We start from the raw sequence: 16,713 nt of genomic DNA, 5'->3' as shown, positions 1-16,713 counted from the left end.
CAAGGTATCCCACCATAGGGAATGGGCTCCAAAAAGCCAATTCATGTACCTGGGTTAATTCCTGATCCCATTGCCAGGCCCCTTACAGATCAAATCATGTAATTGTCACCCACATGCAGAAGGTCTAGTTTGGTCCCTTGTAGGTTCCCCAGCTGTCAATTCAGAGTCCTTGAGCTCCCATTTGCTTAAGTAGGGTGTCTCTGTGATTTTCCCCATCATGATCTTGACTCCCCTCACATGCTTATATGATTTTTCCCCTTTCTCTTTAACTGAACTCCAGGAGCTCAGTCGAGTGCCTAACTGTGAACCATTGTATCTGCTTCCATCAGTTACTGGATGTAGGTTTTATGATGACAATTAGGGTAGTCACTAATCTGTTTCTAGGGGAATCAGTTCAGGCACCCTCTTCACTTTTGCTAGGAGTCTTCGTTGGGTTCATCCTTGTGGATTCTTGGGAATTTCCATAGCATCTGATTTCTCCATAATCCCATAATGGCTCCCTCTATCAAGGTATATCTTTCTCTGCCCCCCCCTCCATCCCTCCTCCAACTTGGCCATCTCAATCCCTTATGCTCCTATCTCCCATCCCCTCTCTTCTATCCCATCCCAGTTTACTCAGAGTATCTTAACTACTTCCCCTTCCTGGGACCCTCCATGTGTGTCCCTCTTCGGATCTTTTTTTTTTTTTTGGAAGAAAAGGTTTATTTGACTAACAGTGTTACAGAGACAGTCACTTGAGACAGACATAGTGAGAAAGCAGAGATAAAGGAATGTATTCTTATGCTCAACTAGTTTACTTCACTCTTAAACAGTCCAGGATATCTTGCTTAGGAAATGGTGTCATTTCCTAACTTGTGGGTAGGTCTCCTCATACCAATTAAACTAAACAGGAAAAATTTCCCCAGACATGCCCATAGGCCAATTATCTCTGATTTAGACAAACTCTCTTTCAGATTCTATTTTGAAGTGATTCTAGATTGTGTCAGGGTGACATTTAGAACTAAAACTCACAACAGCATTAACACCAAGACAACACTAGCATTTACAATTGCCTACGTATTTAGAAAGAAGTCTCAACACTTTATCTTACTACAGCACTGTTGAGAATATACCTGAAGGGCTTTTAGTCACCACACCATTGGAGACTTCTGTATATTTGTATTTATTAATAAACTTGGTAATAACACCTGCTGTGAGTTCATGTATGTAATAGCTATATTCAGAGGCTTGCATTTCACAGCGTTCCTTCCTGTCCTCTGACTCTCATGTTCATTTCACTGCACCCTATTTTGTGATGTTCCCTGAGTCCTGGAAAAGTTTGACCTACACTTTATGAAACAGTCACTTGCGGGATTGGAGTGAGCACTGAATATGATCAAAACACATTTCATACACATGTGAAACTTTCTTCAAATTAAAAACCTTATGTTAAGAACTCTTAATTTATTCCCATGACACGTTTTCTAGTTCTTTCTCTCTCTCCCTCCTTCTCTCTTCTCTCTCTTTGTCTGTCTTTGTCTCTCTCTCTGTTTCTCTCTCTCTCTGTCTCCCTCTCTGTTTCTCTCTCTTTTTCTCTTTCTCTCTCTCACACACATACACACAGTATGATAAATATGTATAAAGACGTCATATTGAAATACCATATGTTGTATGCCAATCTAAAAGTTATTACAAAACTAAAAAGTAAAAGCCTAATTTAAAATCTAGTTTACACATATAAATGTATACATGTATTTATCTTCCTGAATCCAGCTTATTTTGCTACACATAATGGTTTTAAGTTGCATCCATTTTCCTGCAGATGTTCTATTCGATTTTTTGCTATAACTGTGTTGACAGAGCTTTCTGTCCAACCCGGTCCCTCAGCTATTTAGTTCCAAAGAAACACAAAGAGGTCTAAATTAATTATAAACTGGTTAGCCTATTAGCTCTTACATCTTAAATTGGTCTATTTTTCTTGTCTATGTTAACCATGTGGCTTGCTACCTTACATCAGTGAGGTGTTCTCATCTTGTTTGCCCTGTGTCTGGCTCTCTCTGTGATGACTCTAGACTGAGCTTTCCTCTTCCCAGAATTCTCCTGTTCTTGTTGCCCCATCTCTACTTCCTGTCTGACTACTGGCCAATCAGTGTTTTATTAAAAATAATGCAAGTGACAGGATAAAAGACTGTTGTCCCACAGCATAACTGGATTAAAAATTTCTGTCACCTGGGCTTGAAAGCTTCTCTCTGCTGAATTCTTGGAACACTTTTGGAAGGGAACTTGGATTAAAGATACTTCAAATAAAATTCCTTCTTCAGGGTGCTCACAGTCCCTGTAACATTATCTCTTGTGAGGTTGAGGCAGGAAGATCTAAAATTGGAGGCTATCTAGCAAGTCCCTGTTTCAAAAGAGCAAAGAAACAGACAGACAAAGATGTATCTCATAGTAGATGCAGGAAAATGCAAAAGAGAACCTTTGGGATAGTGTAATAGTTGTGGTTTTGACCAATGTGACACAAGCTGTAGTCACTAGACAAGTGGGACTTTCAACTGAGAAATGCATTCATATGATTAGCCTATAGGCAAGTCTGTTTGGTATTTTCTTGATTCATGTTGGGAGGCCTAGACTGCTGTGAGTGGTGCCTCTCCCCATGAGGTCATTCCAGATCGTATAAGAAGCAGGCTGAGCAAGGCATTGGGAACAATTCAGTATCTGGTGAACTTCCATCGGTTCTGCTTCAGTTTCTGTCTCCAGGTTCCTGACTTGACTTCCCTCAATGAAGTGTGGCTTAGGATTGTGCAAGATATGTAATCCAAAGGAACCCTTTACCCCATTTAGTTTGGTCAAAGAGCTGTGGTCTCCACAGAAGACTTCTTCAGATGTTTCTTTTTTATTTTATTTAATTTTTTAGAAACAATCTTTTCTTATTTTACATATCAGTCCCAGTTCCCCTTCCCTTCCTTCCTCCTTCTCCTCTTACATTATCTCCCCACCCACATAAGAGAAATAAGCCCTCTGGCATAACTGGATGTAGATGCATAGAAGAATGCAAGTAGATAAATGTCCACCCCCATGCATATAACTCAAGGACAAATGGATCTAAGACTGCAACATAAATTCAGCTATAATGAACCTCATAGAAAGGAAAGTGAGAAGTAGCCTTGAACACATTGGCACAGGAGACCACTTCCTAAATATAGCACCAGTAACATAGACACTGAGAACAACAATTGATAAATGGGACCTTCTGAGACTGAGAAGCTTCTGTAAGGCATAGGACACAGACAACAGTACAAAATGGCAGCCTACTGAATAGGAAAAGATCTTCATAAATCCCACATCTGACAGAGAAATGATCTCCAAAATATATGAAGAACTGAAGAAACTGGATATCAAAATCTTAAATAATCCAATTAAAACATTGTCAACAGAAGAAAGCTGAAATGGCTGAAAGACATTTAAAGATTGCTTAACATCTCTAGCTACTAGGGAAATGCAAATCAAAACGACTTGGAGATACCATCTTACACTGATCAGAATGGTTAAAATCAGATGTTTCCTTGAGAACTCATGAGGTAAAGAAGATATTTCATCTCGGCTTAACATTTCCTGACTTTCACGTACACACTGGGATCTGTGGAAAATTCCTTTGGAATCTGGGAAATGGGAGTGGGTAATTTTTGTTTGAAGACCAACTGATCAAATTCCAAGTATGCCACCTCCTGCACTTCTTGTCTTTCAGGGTCCTAAAAAGAGGTAGATATTAAGTGATGTATGTACATCATCTTGCAGACAATGAAGGAATATTAGACTGTAGGAAGAGGCAGTCTCAGGGGGACCTACCTGTCTGTTCAGTGTTGTTCTCGATTCACACTCTTGGTCCATGACAGCTGTAATTTTAGAGGACAGAAGTAAACAAACATACATAATAAAGTACTTCTGCACTCTCATTTCAAATACAAAGTACTAGTGAGAGATAGGGTAAAACATAAGGTTGCTCACCTGCCACAAATTAGAATCAGAGGTTTTGCCCCTCTATGTTTATAGCCCCATCCCACAATGCTGTACCCTAGTAATTCTTTTTCAGTATATTCTCTCTCCTTCCCTTCCTGCTTCCCTCCATCCCTCCTTCAGTTCCTCTTTCCCTTCCTTCCTCCATCTCTCCTTCCATCTCTCCCTCCCTCTAGCTCTTGTAAAACCTTCTCCTAGATATTAGTGTATGCTTTGGAGGTGAAGATGTAAAAGTGCATTGAGGAATTAGTGTCTGAGAACTGAGGTGAAGTGCAAGACTTTCTTTCCTGTTTAGAAATCCCTGCCTCAGTTTCCCTGTATTATTCCAAGTATCCTTTTGTAAATGAGGAACACATACCTGTATTTCTCCAGTCTTTGTTTCTCACACTACTCAGATGACACTCACGGGCTTGTTCCTGAGATTTACTCTTTTTGGCCGAGCAACAAGAATACAGGAGGATGACAAGGAAAACAGACATCATGATAACTGACAGCCCGATCAGAATATTCATGATACTGTGGTTATCTAGAGGGAGATGTAAACCCAATAAGAGGTAAAACTTTGGATTCCCATTTATATAGACTGCATAGTATTCATTTATTGGAGGATAATTAATATAATAGTTTTTTAGGACAAGCATCTTGATGGAGAACCTACTAATAATGTTCTGCTCAGGTTTCTCAGGAAATTTGGGATCAGCCTACCCCTGGACCCAGCAATACCACTCTTTGGAATATACCCAAGAGATGCCCTATCATACAACAAAAGTATATGCTCAACTATGTTCATAGCAGCATTGTTTGTAATAGCCAGAACCTGGAAACAACCTAGATGCCCTTCAATGGAAGAATGGATTAAGAAAGTATGGAATATATACATATTAGAGTACTACTCAGCAGTAAAAAACAATGACTTCTTGAATTTTGCATGGAAATAGGCAGAAATAGAAAACACTATCCTGAATGAGGTAAGCCAGACCCAAAAAGTGGAACATGGGATGTACTCACTCATAATTGGTTTCTAGCCATAAATAAAGGACATTGAGCCTATAATTCGTGATCCTAGAGAAGTTAAATAAGAAGGTGAACCCAAAGAAAAACATATAGTCATCCTCCTGGATATTAACCTTCATCAGGCAATGAAAGGAGACAGAGACAGAGACCCACATTGGAGCACCGGACTGAAATCCCAAGGTCCAAATCAGGAGCAGAAGGAGAGAGAACACGAGCAAGGAACTCAGGACCGCGAGGGGTGCACCCACATATTGAGACAATGGGAATGATCTTTCGGGAACTCACCAAGGCCAGCTGGACTGGGTCAAAAAAAAAAAAGCATGGGATAAAACTGGACTCGCTGAACATAGCGGACAATGAGGACTGCTGAGAAGTCAAGAACAATGGCACTGGTTTTTGATCCTACTGCACGTACAGGCTTTGTGGGAGCCTAGGCAGTTTGGATGCTCACCTGACTAGACCTGGAAGGAGGTGGGAGGTCCTTGGACTTCCCACAGGGCAGGGAACCCTGACTGCTCTTCGGGCTGATGAGGGAGGGGTACTTGATTGGAGGAGGGGAAGGGAAATGGGAGGCGGTGGTGGGGAGGAGGCAGAAATCTTTCATAAATAAATAAAAAAATTAAAAAAATATTCTGCTCAATGGAAATAGTACTAAACTGACTTCTAAAGACTTACTGTTATACATAATGCATTTCTCAACTCTCAGGAGCAGGTTCTATATTTGTGAGAGGTGGTGATTAACACAGATACCCACAACTGGGCAAGCTGTGGAGAATAAGAGACCTTAGAATTCTTCATCCTAAATGAGATGTTTGCGTCTCATATCCTTCTCCAAATGTTCAGCATCATTGTGAAAGAGATGAAAGAAGAGATTTTAAAAAGATACTCTGCATAACTATAAGGAAAATGTCTTCTATACACTGAGGGCAGCTTAATATGGGAACTTCACAAGAGGGCAAGATAACATGCCAAAGAGCAGTGCAAGATCAAGCTAGACAAAAATCCCAACATGGAGAAGGGAGGTAGACATGAAGTCCCACCCCTAGTCAAGGGGCTAGGGGCAATTGGTAACTGTTGGCAGAAGGAACGTCAGTTATAACAGTGTCGTTGCTAGAAAGTTGTCCATGCACCAGCAGAGGTCCACACATCCAAGAATACACGGACATTCTGCCCATGTCAGAAAACTGCAGGACATTGGGTAAAGGTCATGTGCTCATTATCTTAAGCTGAGATCTGATACCAGTGCTCACTTAATCTGGTTAGCAACTTCTACATCTACAACACTCTTGAACCAAACTACTAATTCTTCCAGAGGGCAAAAGTAAAGTCTAGTGTAGTCGATCACAGGTAATGTTTTTATAAAATTGTCCTTTCTGCTTGCTTGCTTCCTTTTTCAGGCTCTATGATCTTCTCTCCAGGAAAAACTGAGCTAGAAAGAGCACTTCATTGTTCCTGGAAGGGGGCTAAATCTGCTCTCCCTTTTACTTGTAGGAGATCTCAGGTACAGTTCCCATGCTGCTCCTAAAAACTTCTGGAGTTGTAGAGTTTAAGAATAAGATAGAGGAAATCATGATGTTAAGACTACTAAGATGTGAAGAAGGCAAGTCAAAATATGAGCCCAAGAGCATTTGGTCCCCAAGTTTCCACAATAGAGAAGGGGAAAAATTACTCACTAGTTTTGGAGTCTGGTTCAGTGTATGAAGTGAAATTTCTTGATGAGTTTACTAGGGAAGAGGAGAGGAGAGGGTAAAAGTTCATCAAAAGACTATGTGACTTCCCCACATGCAAAGTCCTTTAAATTTGGAGAGTAAGCAGCACCTTGTCCACCTCTTGTGCTGAGCCTTTAGAATCATAGGATGCCATTATGTGATTTGCTTTGAGGTATTTATTTCACATTGTGATGGAGAGAGCTATGTGAGGGACAGATCAGGAGGCTGCTCCATCTGTGATCTGTCCAAACTGATTGCAATCTTATCCATAATGAGTCTGTCCTGACCTTTTCTTGTTCTCTATGGATACATACACATCCCAGTGTGGCTGACCAATCAGGATAAGGATTGTTTGAGAGGCTTCTTATCTATTATTTTGTAATTTGATATTCATTCTTAAACTCTGTCTTTTAAAAAACGTCTTAAATGAAATATAATTGTATCTCTTTTCTTATTCTTTTAATCTCTTCAGCACATCTCAGGTATCCTTCCTCCAGGTTTTTCCATATACCCCGTTACATTGATAGCCTTTTTGCCTTTCATTAATATTTTTTGTATACACACATATTATGTATATGTGCATGTTACTGAGTCTCTCTATCATCAGTAAATGGTTCTCAGACATTGCTTCTTTAGAATCTCCTTAGTTACAAGACATGAGACACATATAATACCTGTGATAGAAAGGTACAATGGGTCACTTGGGGATGACCACACATGGGAAGAGTTCCTAAAAGAGCCATAGCATCTATACGTCTCTGCCTGGATCAAAGGAACAGAAAGGAAGTTGGCCTGAAATGTCCCACTGTGCCTCTGCTCTGTGGGTAACCCATATCCCAGAGGCAACCCTTTCATGGACAGATGGAACATGTCAAACTGATGTTCAGAGATGCAGGACAAGGTCATGTTCTCTCCTGATGTCACCACAGTTCCCATCAGGGCAGACAAGGAAGGTTTCTTGTATAAACCTAGAAGGAAGGAGGTAGAGACAGTAGAGGAGCAATTCCTTACCAGTGTTCAGTCACTCCTCAGTGTTCTATCTCCCTGCTTCCATTTCTGTGATCTCTCTCTACCCCACATTTATCTTTCCCTTCACTACCTCCCTTTCTTTCCCATCTCCTTCTTTTCTTTTGAATTACCTTACTGATCTCGGACTTCAATCCTATACCCATATATTTTATTTCAGTTCTCACTTTTTGACAGTTTCTGCCTTGATATTCATTAGCTCATACCATCTTTCTTTTTAAGTTTGTTTTTATAAATAGATATTTAATTTATGTTGTAATTGGATTTATTATGAAACATTCAACTATATAATGCATTTTACATTTGTTTTCATTAAAAATTTGAAGTTAAAGTATAATTACATCATTTTGTCACTTCTTTTTCTTTAAGTATTGTTACATATGTTTATATATGTAATCTTGATCATATTTATGCTATCATTCTTTTTTCTCTATCAATTTCCACTGATTCCATTCCTTTTCCCATTGTTCTTCTTTATACTTTCAGTTTTTCCAAATGTTTTGTCAATCATTGGGTTAATTAGAGATACTTATTGTTTTGCTTTAATTAAGATATAAAGCAATGAACTTCATTAAGACATTCTCAGACAGTTCATTTTGCAGATTTTCTTCCTAATGACTTCCCTTATAAACCTTTGCTGGTCCTTCTCCCTCATTTCCCCTTCCATATCATATGTATTTCTTCTCTTTTCCATTCCACTTTCTTAATATCCTTCCCCTTCTCATGGTTTGTTCCCAATTTCATGACTTATAACTTCCTCATCCTATGTATATTAAAATGTAGAATCTGACTTCATTCTAAGTAATTAATTTTATATCTGGCCTTTCCCTCCATATCTGTGTTAATGGATCTCTCTTTTCAAAGGACATAATATCCCATGAATGTGTTTGTTTCCTTGAACAGGGGCCATGATGAACTTCTCTCCCTTGGTTCTCATAGTGTGTTTACTGCTCAAGTGTAATCTACCATCTGCTTCCTATTTCTGCTTAAAACTTTTTGCAGATTTTCTCTTCCCACACATGCCATACTTACTATTTCCTCAGTATGTGAATCTTTCTCTCAGTCTCCCTGTTTGTATATATTTCTGTTACAAGAAGAGAGGGCCTGCTTTTCACCCCTCCTGGCTAGTTTACACCCGAAATAACCACACAGAAATTGTATTAATTAAATTACTGCCTGACCCATTAGCTCTATCCTCTTATTGGCTAACTCTCACATCTTGATTAACCCATTTCTATTAAATCTGTGTATCACCACATGACTATGGCTTACTGGCAAGATTCTAACCTACGTCGGTCTCAGGCCAGAGATTCATAGCATCTGCCACTCTGCCCTTCTTCCCAGAACTTTGTTCTGTCTTCCCCGACTACCTGAGTTCTGCCCTATCAACTAGGCCAAGGCAGTTTCTTTAATAACCAATGAAAGCAATACAAATACAAAATGACATCCTACACCATAGGGACCCTGCTCCCTACAACATATTTCCATGTTTCTGTATTATTTGCATATGTCTATTTCAGGGGGAACCACTATAGGATTTTTTCACCAATCTTAGAATGTGTGAATGAATTTGGAACATGGGCTGACCACATTTTGGAAATGTAGAGAACAGACAGCGACTGGTGGTCTACTCAATTACCTAGGGTTATGCTATTCTTTGATGAATAATTGTTCAAACACAAGCATGGAAGAACTGTCAAACTAGACATAAATTCTATGGGTGACATCTGTACCAAGACCTCAGGACCCATGAAGAATCAACCACATTTTGCACAAGAATACAGATCAGACTTATATGTGTAGGTCTTCTGACAGATGTCTTTTAGAGGGAGAAACCAAAAAAATTATAAACTTCTAGGCCTTTGAGCATTAGTAGAAGGATGTCATTGTCTCTGACACATATTAGTCTCACAAAGTTGCTCTGTTCTATTTATCTCTAGGTACAATTCCTTTGACATCCCTGCATCTGTGCTTTATGTTACAACCAATGGTTTGTTCTTGTATCTTTGTTTTTATTGTCTATGTCAGTAATATGCTCTCCAAGTCTGCCTTTCTCTAAGCTTCTCATACTCATCTAGGACATGCTGTCTATATAATAACTGTTCTTATCACAGAGAGGGTGATGACCAGGTAACATCCTCTTACCTATGATCTTTATGTCAACAGGGTCACTGGATTCAGACCACTCATATGGTGTATGCTTGTAAGAACCATAGCATGTGTAAGTCCCAGCATGATCAGGTGTCACAGGTCCTATTGGGAAGTTGGCATTGGATCCTCCAAAATGATATTCTGCAGAGAGCTGATAAGAGTCCTTGTTTATTCCCATTCTATGTGAAGTCAAAATGAAAATGTCAAACATAATCTCTGAGTGGCACTTCAACGTCGCCTTCTCTCCTAATTTTACCAGAGGAGTTGGTAGGGCCAGGAGGAAAGGTTTCCTGTAGATTCCTAGGAATAAATAGATTGTGAGTAGGAACCTGCTATCAGTCTATGTATCCCAGAAATCCTATGATATTTTCCCCTTAATCTATTTTTTTTAATCAGTATCCCAGAGTCCTTTTCAATTTTTATATTGACTCGTACACAGACTCCTCCATCTTTCTATGGACCATTTCCAACTTATTTGACCCTGGTAACAGCACAATATTTTCCAATTGCCTGTGTAGCATATTCCTTTATAATGCTGAGATTCTGACTAGAACCCATTTTAAAAATTCTCCTGTGGGGAGGTTTGGCAGAATGAAAAGGCACAGCAAACATGATCTCTGACCTGAAATTATGATCTTCAGAGGCTCACTGTGTGATGAGAGTTCATTATGGTATTGATGTTTATAACTATAGCATCTGTAGGTTCCTCCAAATGCTGGGGTCACAGGCCCCAAGATAAGACTCCTCTGGAACATTCCATTATGAACCTGAAGTTTAGGATCCCCATGCTCTTTGTACAGCTTGACTATGTTAAACACACTGTGAGTGTCACAAGTGAGGGTCACATTCTGTCCCTGAGGAACAACATGGCTTGGCCAGGCAGACAGTGAAGGTTTGTTATTAATTCCTGTGGAAAGATACACAGAGTAAAATATTTAGTGATTCACCTTCATTCCTGAGATCAGTGTCTCCAAATTTTACCTCTTCAGGGTCCATCGTTTGACTCTTTTCTCTGAACTGAAACATCTCTGTTTCAATGTTAGAGCTTTAAAGGCTCAGGGGACGCAAGAGGTAAACAAACATTAACGTATTGGAGAGCTGAAACTTGCAAGATTCACCAGTGGCCCTTCCTGCTCGATAGAAACTTTAAGTTACTTTTCCTGCTGAATTCTAAAAGGAGATATCCAAGACCCATTCAGCTGCCAGCAAGTTGTGCAGGGAGCTCCATGGTTTTGGCTTTCATGAAAATCACCCATACTGAGATGTGTTTTCAGTAATGCTTTTGAGTCATCCCTTGTTTCAGCAAATAAACCCATGTCCATATTGCTATTAGTAATCTCAATAGATGCACAGGTCAAAGATTTGGACATTGATGCAATCATTGTTTGGTCTATCCTGGGTTTCCTTTATGGGGTTACCAGAATTGCATGTGTTATATCTTCCCAAGGAAAGTCTCAAACAAAAAGTGTCATTTTCATGTCTTGTGTGTCACCCAACTACCATGTACATATGGAATATCTTTCTATGCTAAGATATGTTAATTGAGAATTTTGAGTAAGTATTAAATAATGAAGTAGATTTGGTTGTGAAAAAATATAATTTAAGAGGAAATTATATCAGAGGATTTGAGGAAAAGATTCATTTGTGAGAAGACAGATTGGAATTATGGCCAAGAAGTTATAAAAAAGGAATGTTTTTGACTCACCTTCATAGACTCTAGAAATTTAGCAATACTGGATTAGAAATACATTGTGAATGTTCAATATCTTAGCAGTGAGGGAAGTCAGCCCCTAGGACCACGGAACTAAGGAAATTAACAACAAAACAGGAGGAATGAATCCTTTGTACTACTCTGTCTCTTAAGTACTCTTGTACAGAGCTTCATTCACAGAGGTCACATTGGCTCATGTTTCTACACCGAGTGACAAGTTAGATGCAGACATATAGTTTCTTAACCATTTCAGGCTCCTTGCATGTGGAACATTGAGAGAACAGCATTTTTCTGCCTCTTTAGTCACTTGTTGATAAAAATTATTTGAACTCATGATTGCCAGCCCATGAATCTTGGTCATTCTTCTGTATCCACATGGGAGATGTTTCTGAGAAAAGAGACAGTAGACCATATAGACTCCAACCTGTGTGGACATCTTGAAACACTGCTCAGGCAGAGGCTTTCAAGTACCCCAGTGAAAAACTGTACCTGATTGTGATAAGTGGCCAGTAATTTACTGTACCAGGAAGCCCAGCTACCAAAAGCATCCGATCTGAAAACTGAGGAAGCAAGTTAGTGAAACATGGGAAACTGACCTCAATGCTATCCTGTCCAGGGCTGCATTCAATTTACCCAAATCTATTCTCAGGTGAGAATTAATAGTAAAGATCTATTAACATCCACAGAACATCTGCATGTGACAGAGGTAATGGTTCTCTTTAATATGAAGGTGTCTTTGTGTAAAAACTTGTGTATGAAAATCAGAGAAGTGAAACATGCCATAGAACAATGCTGAGGCTCTGGTAGTAAATACAGCGGAAAGGAAGATTTATAAAGCCCCCAACAGATAATTCACTGCAGTATTTTTAAAGCAGTTACAGAATTATAAGATATCATGAATAAAGTTTTGGAGCTAGGAACATGACACAAGAGAGAAAATGTGGCATTTTTATGGTCTATGTAATCTCACTCAGTAAAATATTTTCTAAATCATTTATTTTTCTAAAAATTTCATGGTTTTGTTATTACTTACCATTGACTAGTATTACAGAGTGTGTATGTGACACATTTTTATTATCCGTTCATCATTTGAAATACATCTAGATAGTTTCCTTGTCTTAGTTCTTGAGAATAGAACAACAAGAAACATGACTGGGGAGGTATCCATGGCATAGGGTATCAAGTTCTTTGGATATATTCAAATGGGTAGAAATGATGCAAATATACTACTCATGTATGAAAGTCTCAAGAGATTAAATTAAAGAGAACAGTCTTTTATAAAATAAAAAGAATAAAAAGATTATATCTAACTATAAAAAATTAACTCTGATTAAAATGTTTTATAAAATTTGGAAGCAAATCATTGAACAACATAAAAATTTTGGCAACATCTCTCTTAAGCAAAACATACAACTACTGAATTGGACAAACTTGTAGACTAGCTTGATGTTTAAGGAGGTAAAGCTGTTGCTGCCATGCCTGACTCTCTGGTTTCCATTGCTGGGACCCACACGGTGAAAAGAGAAAACTGATTCCAGAAGTTTTCCTTCACTTTCACAGTTGTGTCATAGCAAATGCACACCCAACACACACACACAGACACACACACACACAAACATAAACACACAGGCACACACAAAAACGTGAGTTATGTGCACATGGGTAAAACTCAGATAAATGCAAAAATTTACAAAGTTAATAGATTATTTCAATAGTAAATATGATAAAATAGGAGAATGAATGTGCTTAGATCAGGTTTTATATAATCTGATTGGCAAATGCAGAAATGAAAGAAAATTCTATAAAGAAAAATGTCAGGATATTTTTGAATGAATCCCAATACCAAATTATCAGTCAGAAGTTCAAGAAAGAGTAAAGGAACACAGAGGTTCCTTTGGTGTCTAGTGGATTGAAACTAGGATGATCTTACACAGGGTGATGCATATAATTAAATTATTGTATTAAATTATCAAAGAATTAACAAAAGAAAAGAAAAACAGTTAATAAAAATAAACAAAAAATGTAGAGAAGAAAGAATAGAAAACTCTTGAACTTGGAGTAAAATGAACATGATCAGGTCCAAGAAGGTCAAATGGTAAAAAAGAAATTCAACCCAAACGATCATGATCACAGAACATATTATTATCATAAGAGATCCTGAAATCAGAATAATAAGAGAAGCAAAGAACATATAAGGAACTTCAAATTACAGCTAATGGAAGACCTACAATTCACAAAAGTTCAGAATCATGTATTCAATGAAGTCAGTGGAAAAAGAAAAACCCTACCTATAAATATAAGTAACACTGTCCTTCAGAAATCAAGATAATGATTTTCTCAGAAAAACAGTATCATACAAGAGTTCATCATTATAAACACTGGTAATGCTGTGAAGATCTTCAAGCAGAAAGAAAGGCTGGTAATGAGTGACCTGACACCCTCATGTGGAGAAAGTAACAGTAGCTCAGTAAAGCAAGCAAAAATGAGATGTGTCAACAGTGTGCTGGTGATACACAAATTCTATCTGTAGCAAAGTTGTTTGAAGACAAAAATAACTTCAATGGCTTGTCAAGTGACACACATATTTAAAAAGTAATAAATTATAGCATCATAATATCAAAAATAAGTGGTGATGGTCAGGTGAGAGTGTAGAAAGGAAAAGACTTTTTTATTTAAAAGTATTGATTATTCTTCAGGTGTTATGGCCCACTCTTTTAATATATTTTTTTTTTTTTGATTTTTCAAGACAGGGTTTGTAGCTTTCAAGCCTGTCCTGGAACTAGCTTTTGTAGACCAGGCTGGCCTCGAACTCACAGAGATCTGCCTGCCTTTGCCTCCCAAGTGCTGGAATTAAAGACGTGGCCACCACTGTCCAGTTATATCCACTCTTTTAATCCCAGCACTTGGGTGGCAGAGACAGGTGAATATATGAGTTCGTGGGCAGCCTGGTCTTCAAAGTGAGTTTTAGGATAGTAAGAGCTACATAGAAAAACCCTGTCTTAAAAAAAAAAACCAAAAATATTTGTCTGATCAAAATTGATGCCTAACTGAGCCAGGGGCATTGTCTGATACAATCTGGAACAGGACTGAGAGGTGTGTTTTCAAGGTCCTAACTTCACAGTTCAGGAGACTAACCAAAGAATCACTCACAGATTCCACCAGACAACACACCGTGATGCCCACTCTCCTGTTAGAATGAAACTTCTCTATTGGCACAGGTAGTAGTATCCCAAGGCTAAGGCTGGACTCACCTGCTTGTGCCAAAGTCCTCAGGAGTAGGATGAAGCCTGGAAAGAAAAGCTCATGATGAATGATCTATCTTCTTCCAACAGCTGAGCGATCTGATACCCCGGTCCCTGTTGGATCTCTGTACAGTAGTCAGAGTTCACTTCATTATGATGAACTCATGCACCAATATCAACCATGGAAGCCAGTGTTTCTTCTGTGGAAAGATCCAGCCTCCCATGACGATATTTCCACCCTGTTATTCTACACCCTTCATTCCCAGCAGGACTTACCAGTACACACAAGATTTAGGTGCAGAGACAGCATGGTGTTGCTTCAGTTGACAAGAGGCAAAGCCAGAATAAAATTTACAGGATGTTGTAGGAGGCTCGATGCATCTACCTGACCACAGCACAGAAAGCTGAGCAAGAGCATATCCGCCCAAGACGGTTTCTCTGTAGCCATGGCTGTCTTGAAACGCACTTTGCGGGCCAGGTTGACTTTGAATTCAAAGGTCTACCTTCTAGTGCTTTGGTTAAAAGTGTGTGTCCTCGTTTGAGGGTTTATACATGCTTCGCCTTTTATGATGTTTTATGATTATCTTTCTAAAGGTTTGCATGTTTTTGCTTTTTAAATCTGAAACTAGTACCTCGTTTGGTGTTCTGTGCAACATGTCCAATGAATATTCATGGTATAACAGCAATCCTAATGTGTCAATCAAAATGATTACTCCGTTAAAATTTCATTGTCAGGTTTCAATTATTCAATTTTTTTGCTTATTAGTTGTATATTTATTTAGAATAAAAATATTCCACTTATTTTATAAAATCAAAGAAACAAAGAAAATATAATTTTCTTTCAACTGAAATTTGTTTTAAGAAATGGCATTCATATTTTTTTTTTAAAAAATTTCACTTTAAATTATGTGTAAATAGGTGCATGTGATTGCTTGTGCCTCGTTTGGCCAGAAGGGGTCACTGATCAGATCCCCTGGAGCTGGAGTCACAGGAAGTTGTGAACTTCCTGCTGTGGGTATTGGGTCCTCTGCAAGTGCAGAATACACCCAACTTCTGAAAGATCTCTCCAGCACTATGTACTTACCCTTTTTAACCAACTATTCCAGATATATACTTATTATGATGTGTTGTTTCTCTTCATTGCTGAATGTTTGACATAGAAATATCTGAGAATATTTAATATGTACAATTGCCCAAATAGTTTTACATTTTTTTGTCATGTCTAATTTGCAAGACTCTTTCCTGACTACACAGCACTAGTTCTTTATTTCAATAGGACACATTAAGTAAATGACAATAGACCTAGATAAGAAACATCAATATTCTTATAATGTATTTATAGAACAATCTGTCAGAGGCCAAGAAGCTACAAGACACTGCAAAGAAATGGGAACATTTGAAAAGGGACTGACTATTGGTCACACAAAACCTGTGAATGTGGAATGCATTTAATGCATTTATTATCTACTATGTTTTATTACATTGTTGGAATTTTTCTCATATATTTTTCTATATTATTAAAGTTAAAATTTTATTAATACATTCTTCAAATAAATGATAATTAAATCATTTATTTTTCTATTACTCTTCTCAATCACTCATGCATAGCTATTTTATTTTCTCAAATACATATTTATCTTAAGTTACCTATATATGGTTCAGCAGTTAAGAGCACTGCCTACTCTTCCAAAGGTCCTCAGTTCAATTCCCAACAACCACATGGTGACTCACAACCATCTGTAATGGGATATGGTGCCCTCTTGAGGAAGAGATCTGGTCAGTTGTTCTCATCAACTTAGACAATGAAATCCAATATGGGAATGGACAAGTTCAACAGAACCACTGTAGATAGGCTGCCCATACATGA

The 16,713-nt window shown here is 38.3% G+C and overlaps 1 protein-coding gene across 1 annotated transcript in view; it reads right to left on the bottom strand.

Moving 5' to 3' along the window:
- Positions 1-3,581: 3,581 nt before the first annotated feature.
- LOC130868140 (killer cell immunoglobulin-like receptor 3DL1) overlaps positions 3,582-16,713 on the bottom strand; it is a 32,124-nt gene continuing 18,992 nt past the window's right edge. The window contains 7 exon segments of the mRNA XM_057760390.1: positions 3,582-3,728; positions 3,826-3,872; positions 4,352-4,519; positions 6,681-6,726; positions 7,398-7,684; positions 9,888-10,193; positions 10,516-10,800. Coding sequence (XP_057616373.1) covers positions 3,582-3,728; positions 3,826-3,872; positions 4,352-4,519; positions 6,681-6,726; positions 7,398-7,684; positions 9,888-10,193; positions 10,516-10,800 — 1,286 coding nt within the window.

Source organism: Chionomys nivalis, chromosome 2, assembly GCF_950005125.1.
Source record: "Chionomys nivalis chromosome 2, mChiNiv1.1, whole genome shotgun sequence".
NCBI lineage: Eukaryota > Metazoa > Chordata > Mammalia > Rodentia > Cricetidae > Chionomys > Chionomys nivalis.
Note: the sequence above shows the minus strand (reverse complement) of the source record. Positions and strands in the feature narration are given on the sequence as shown.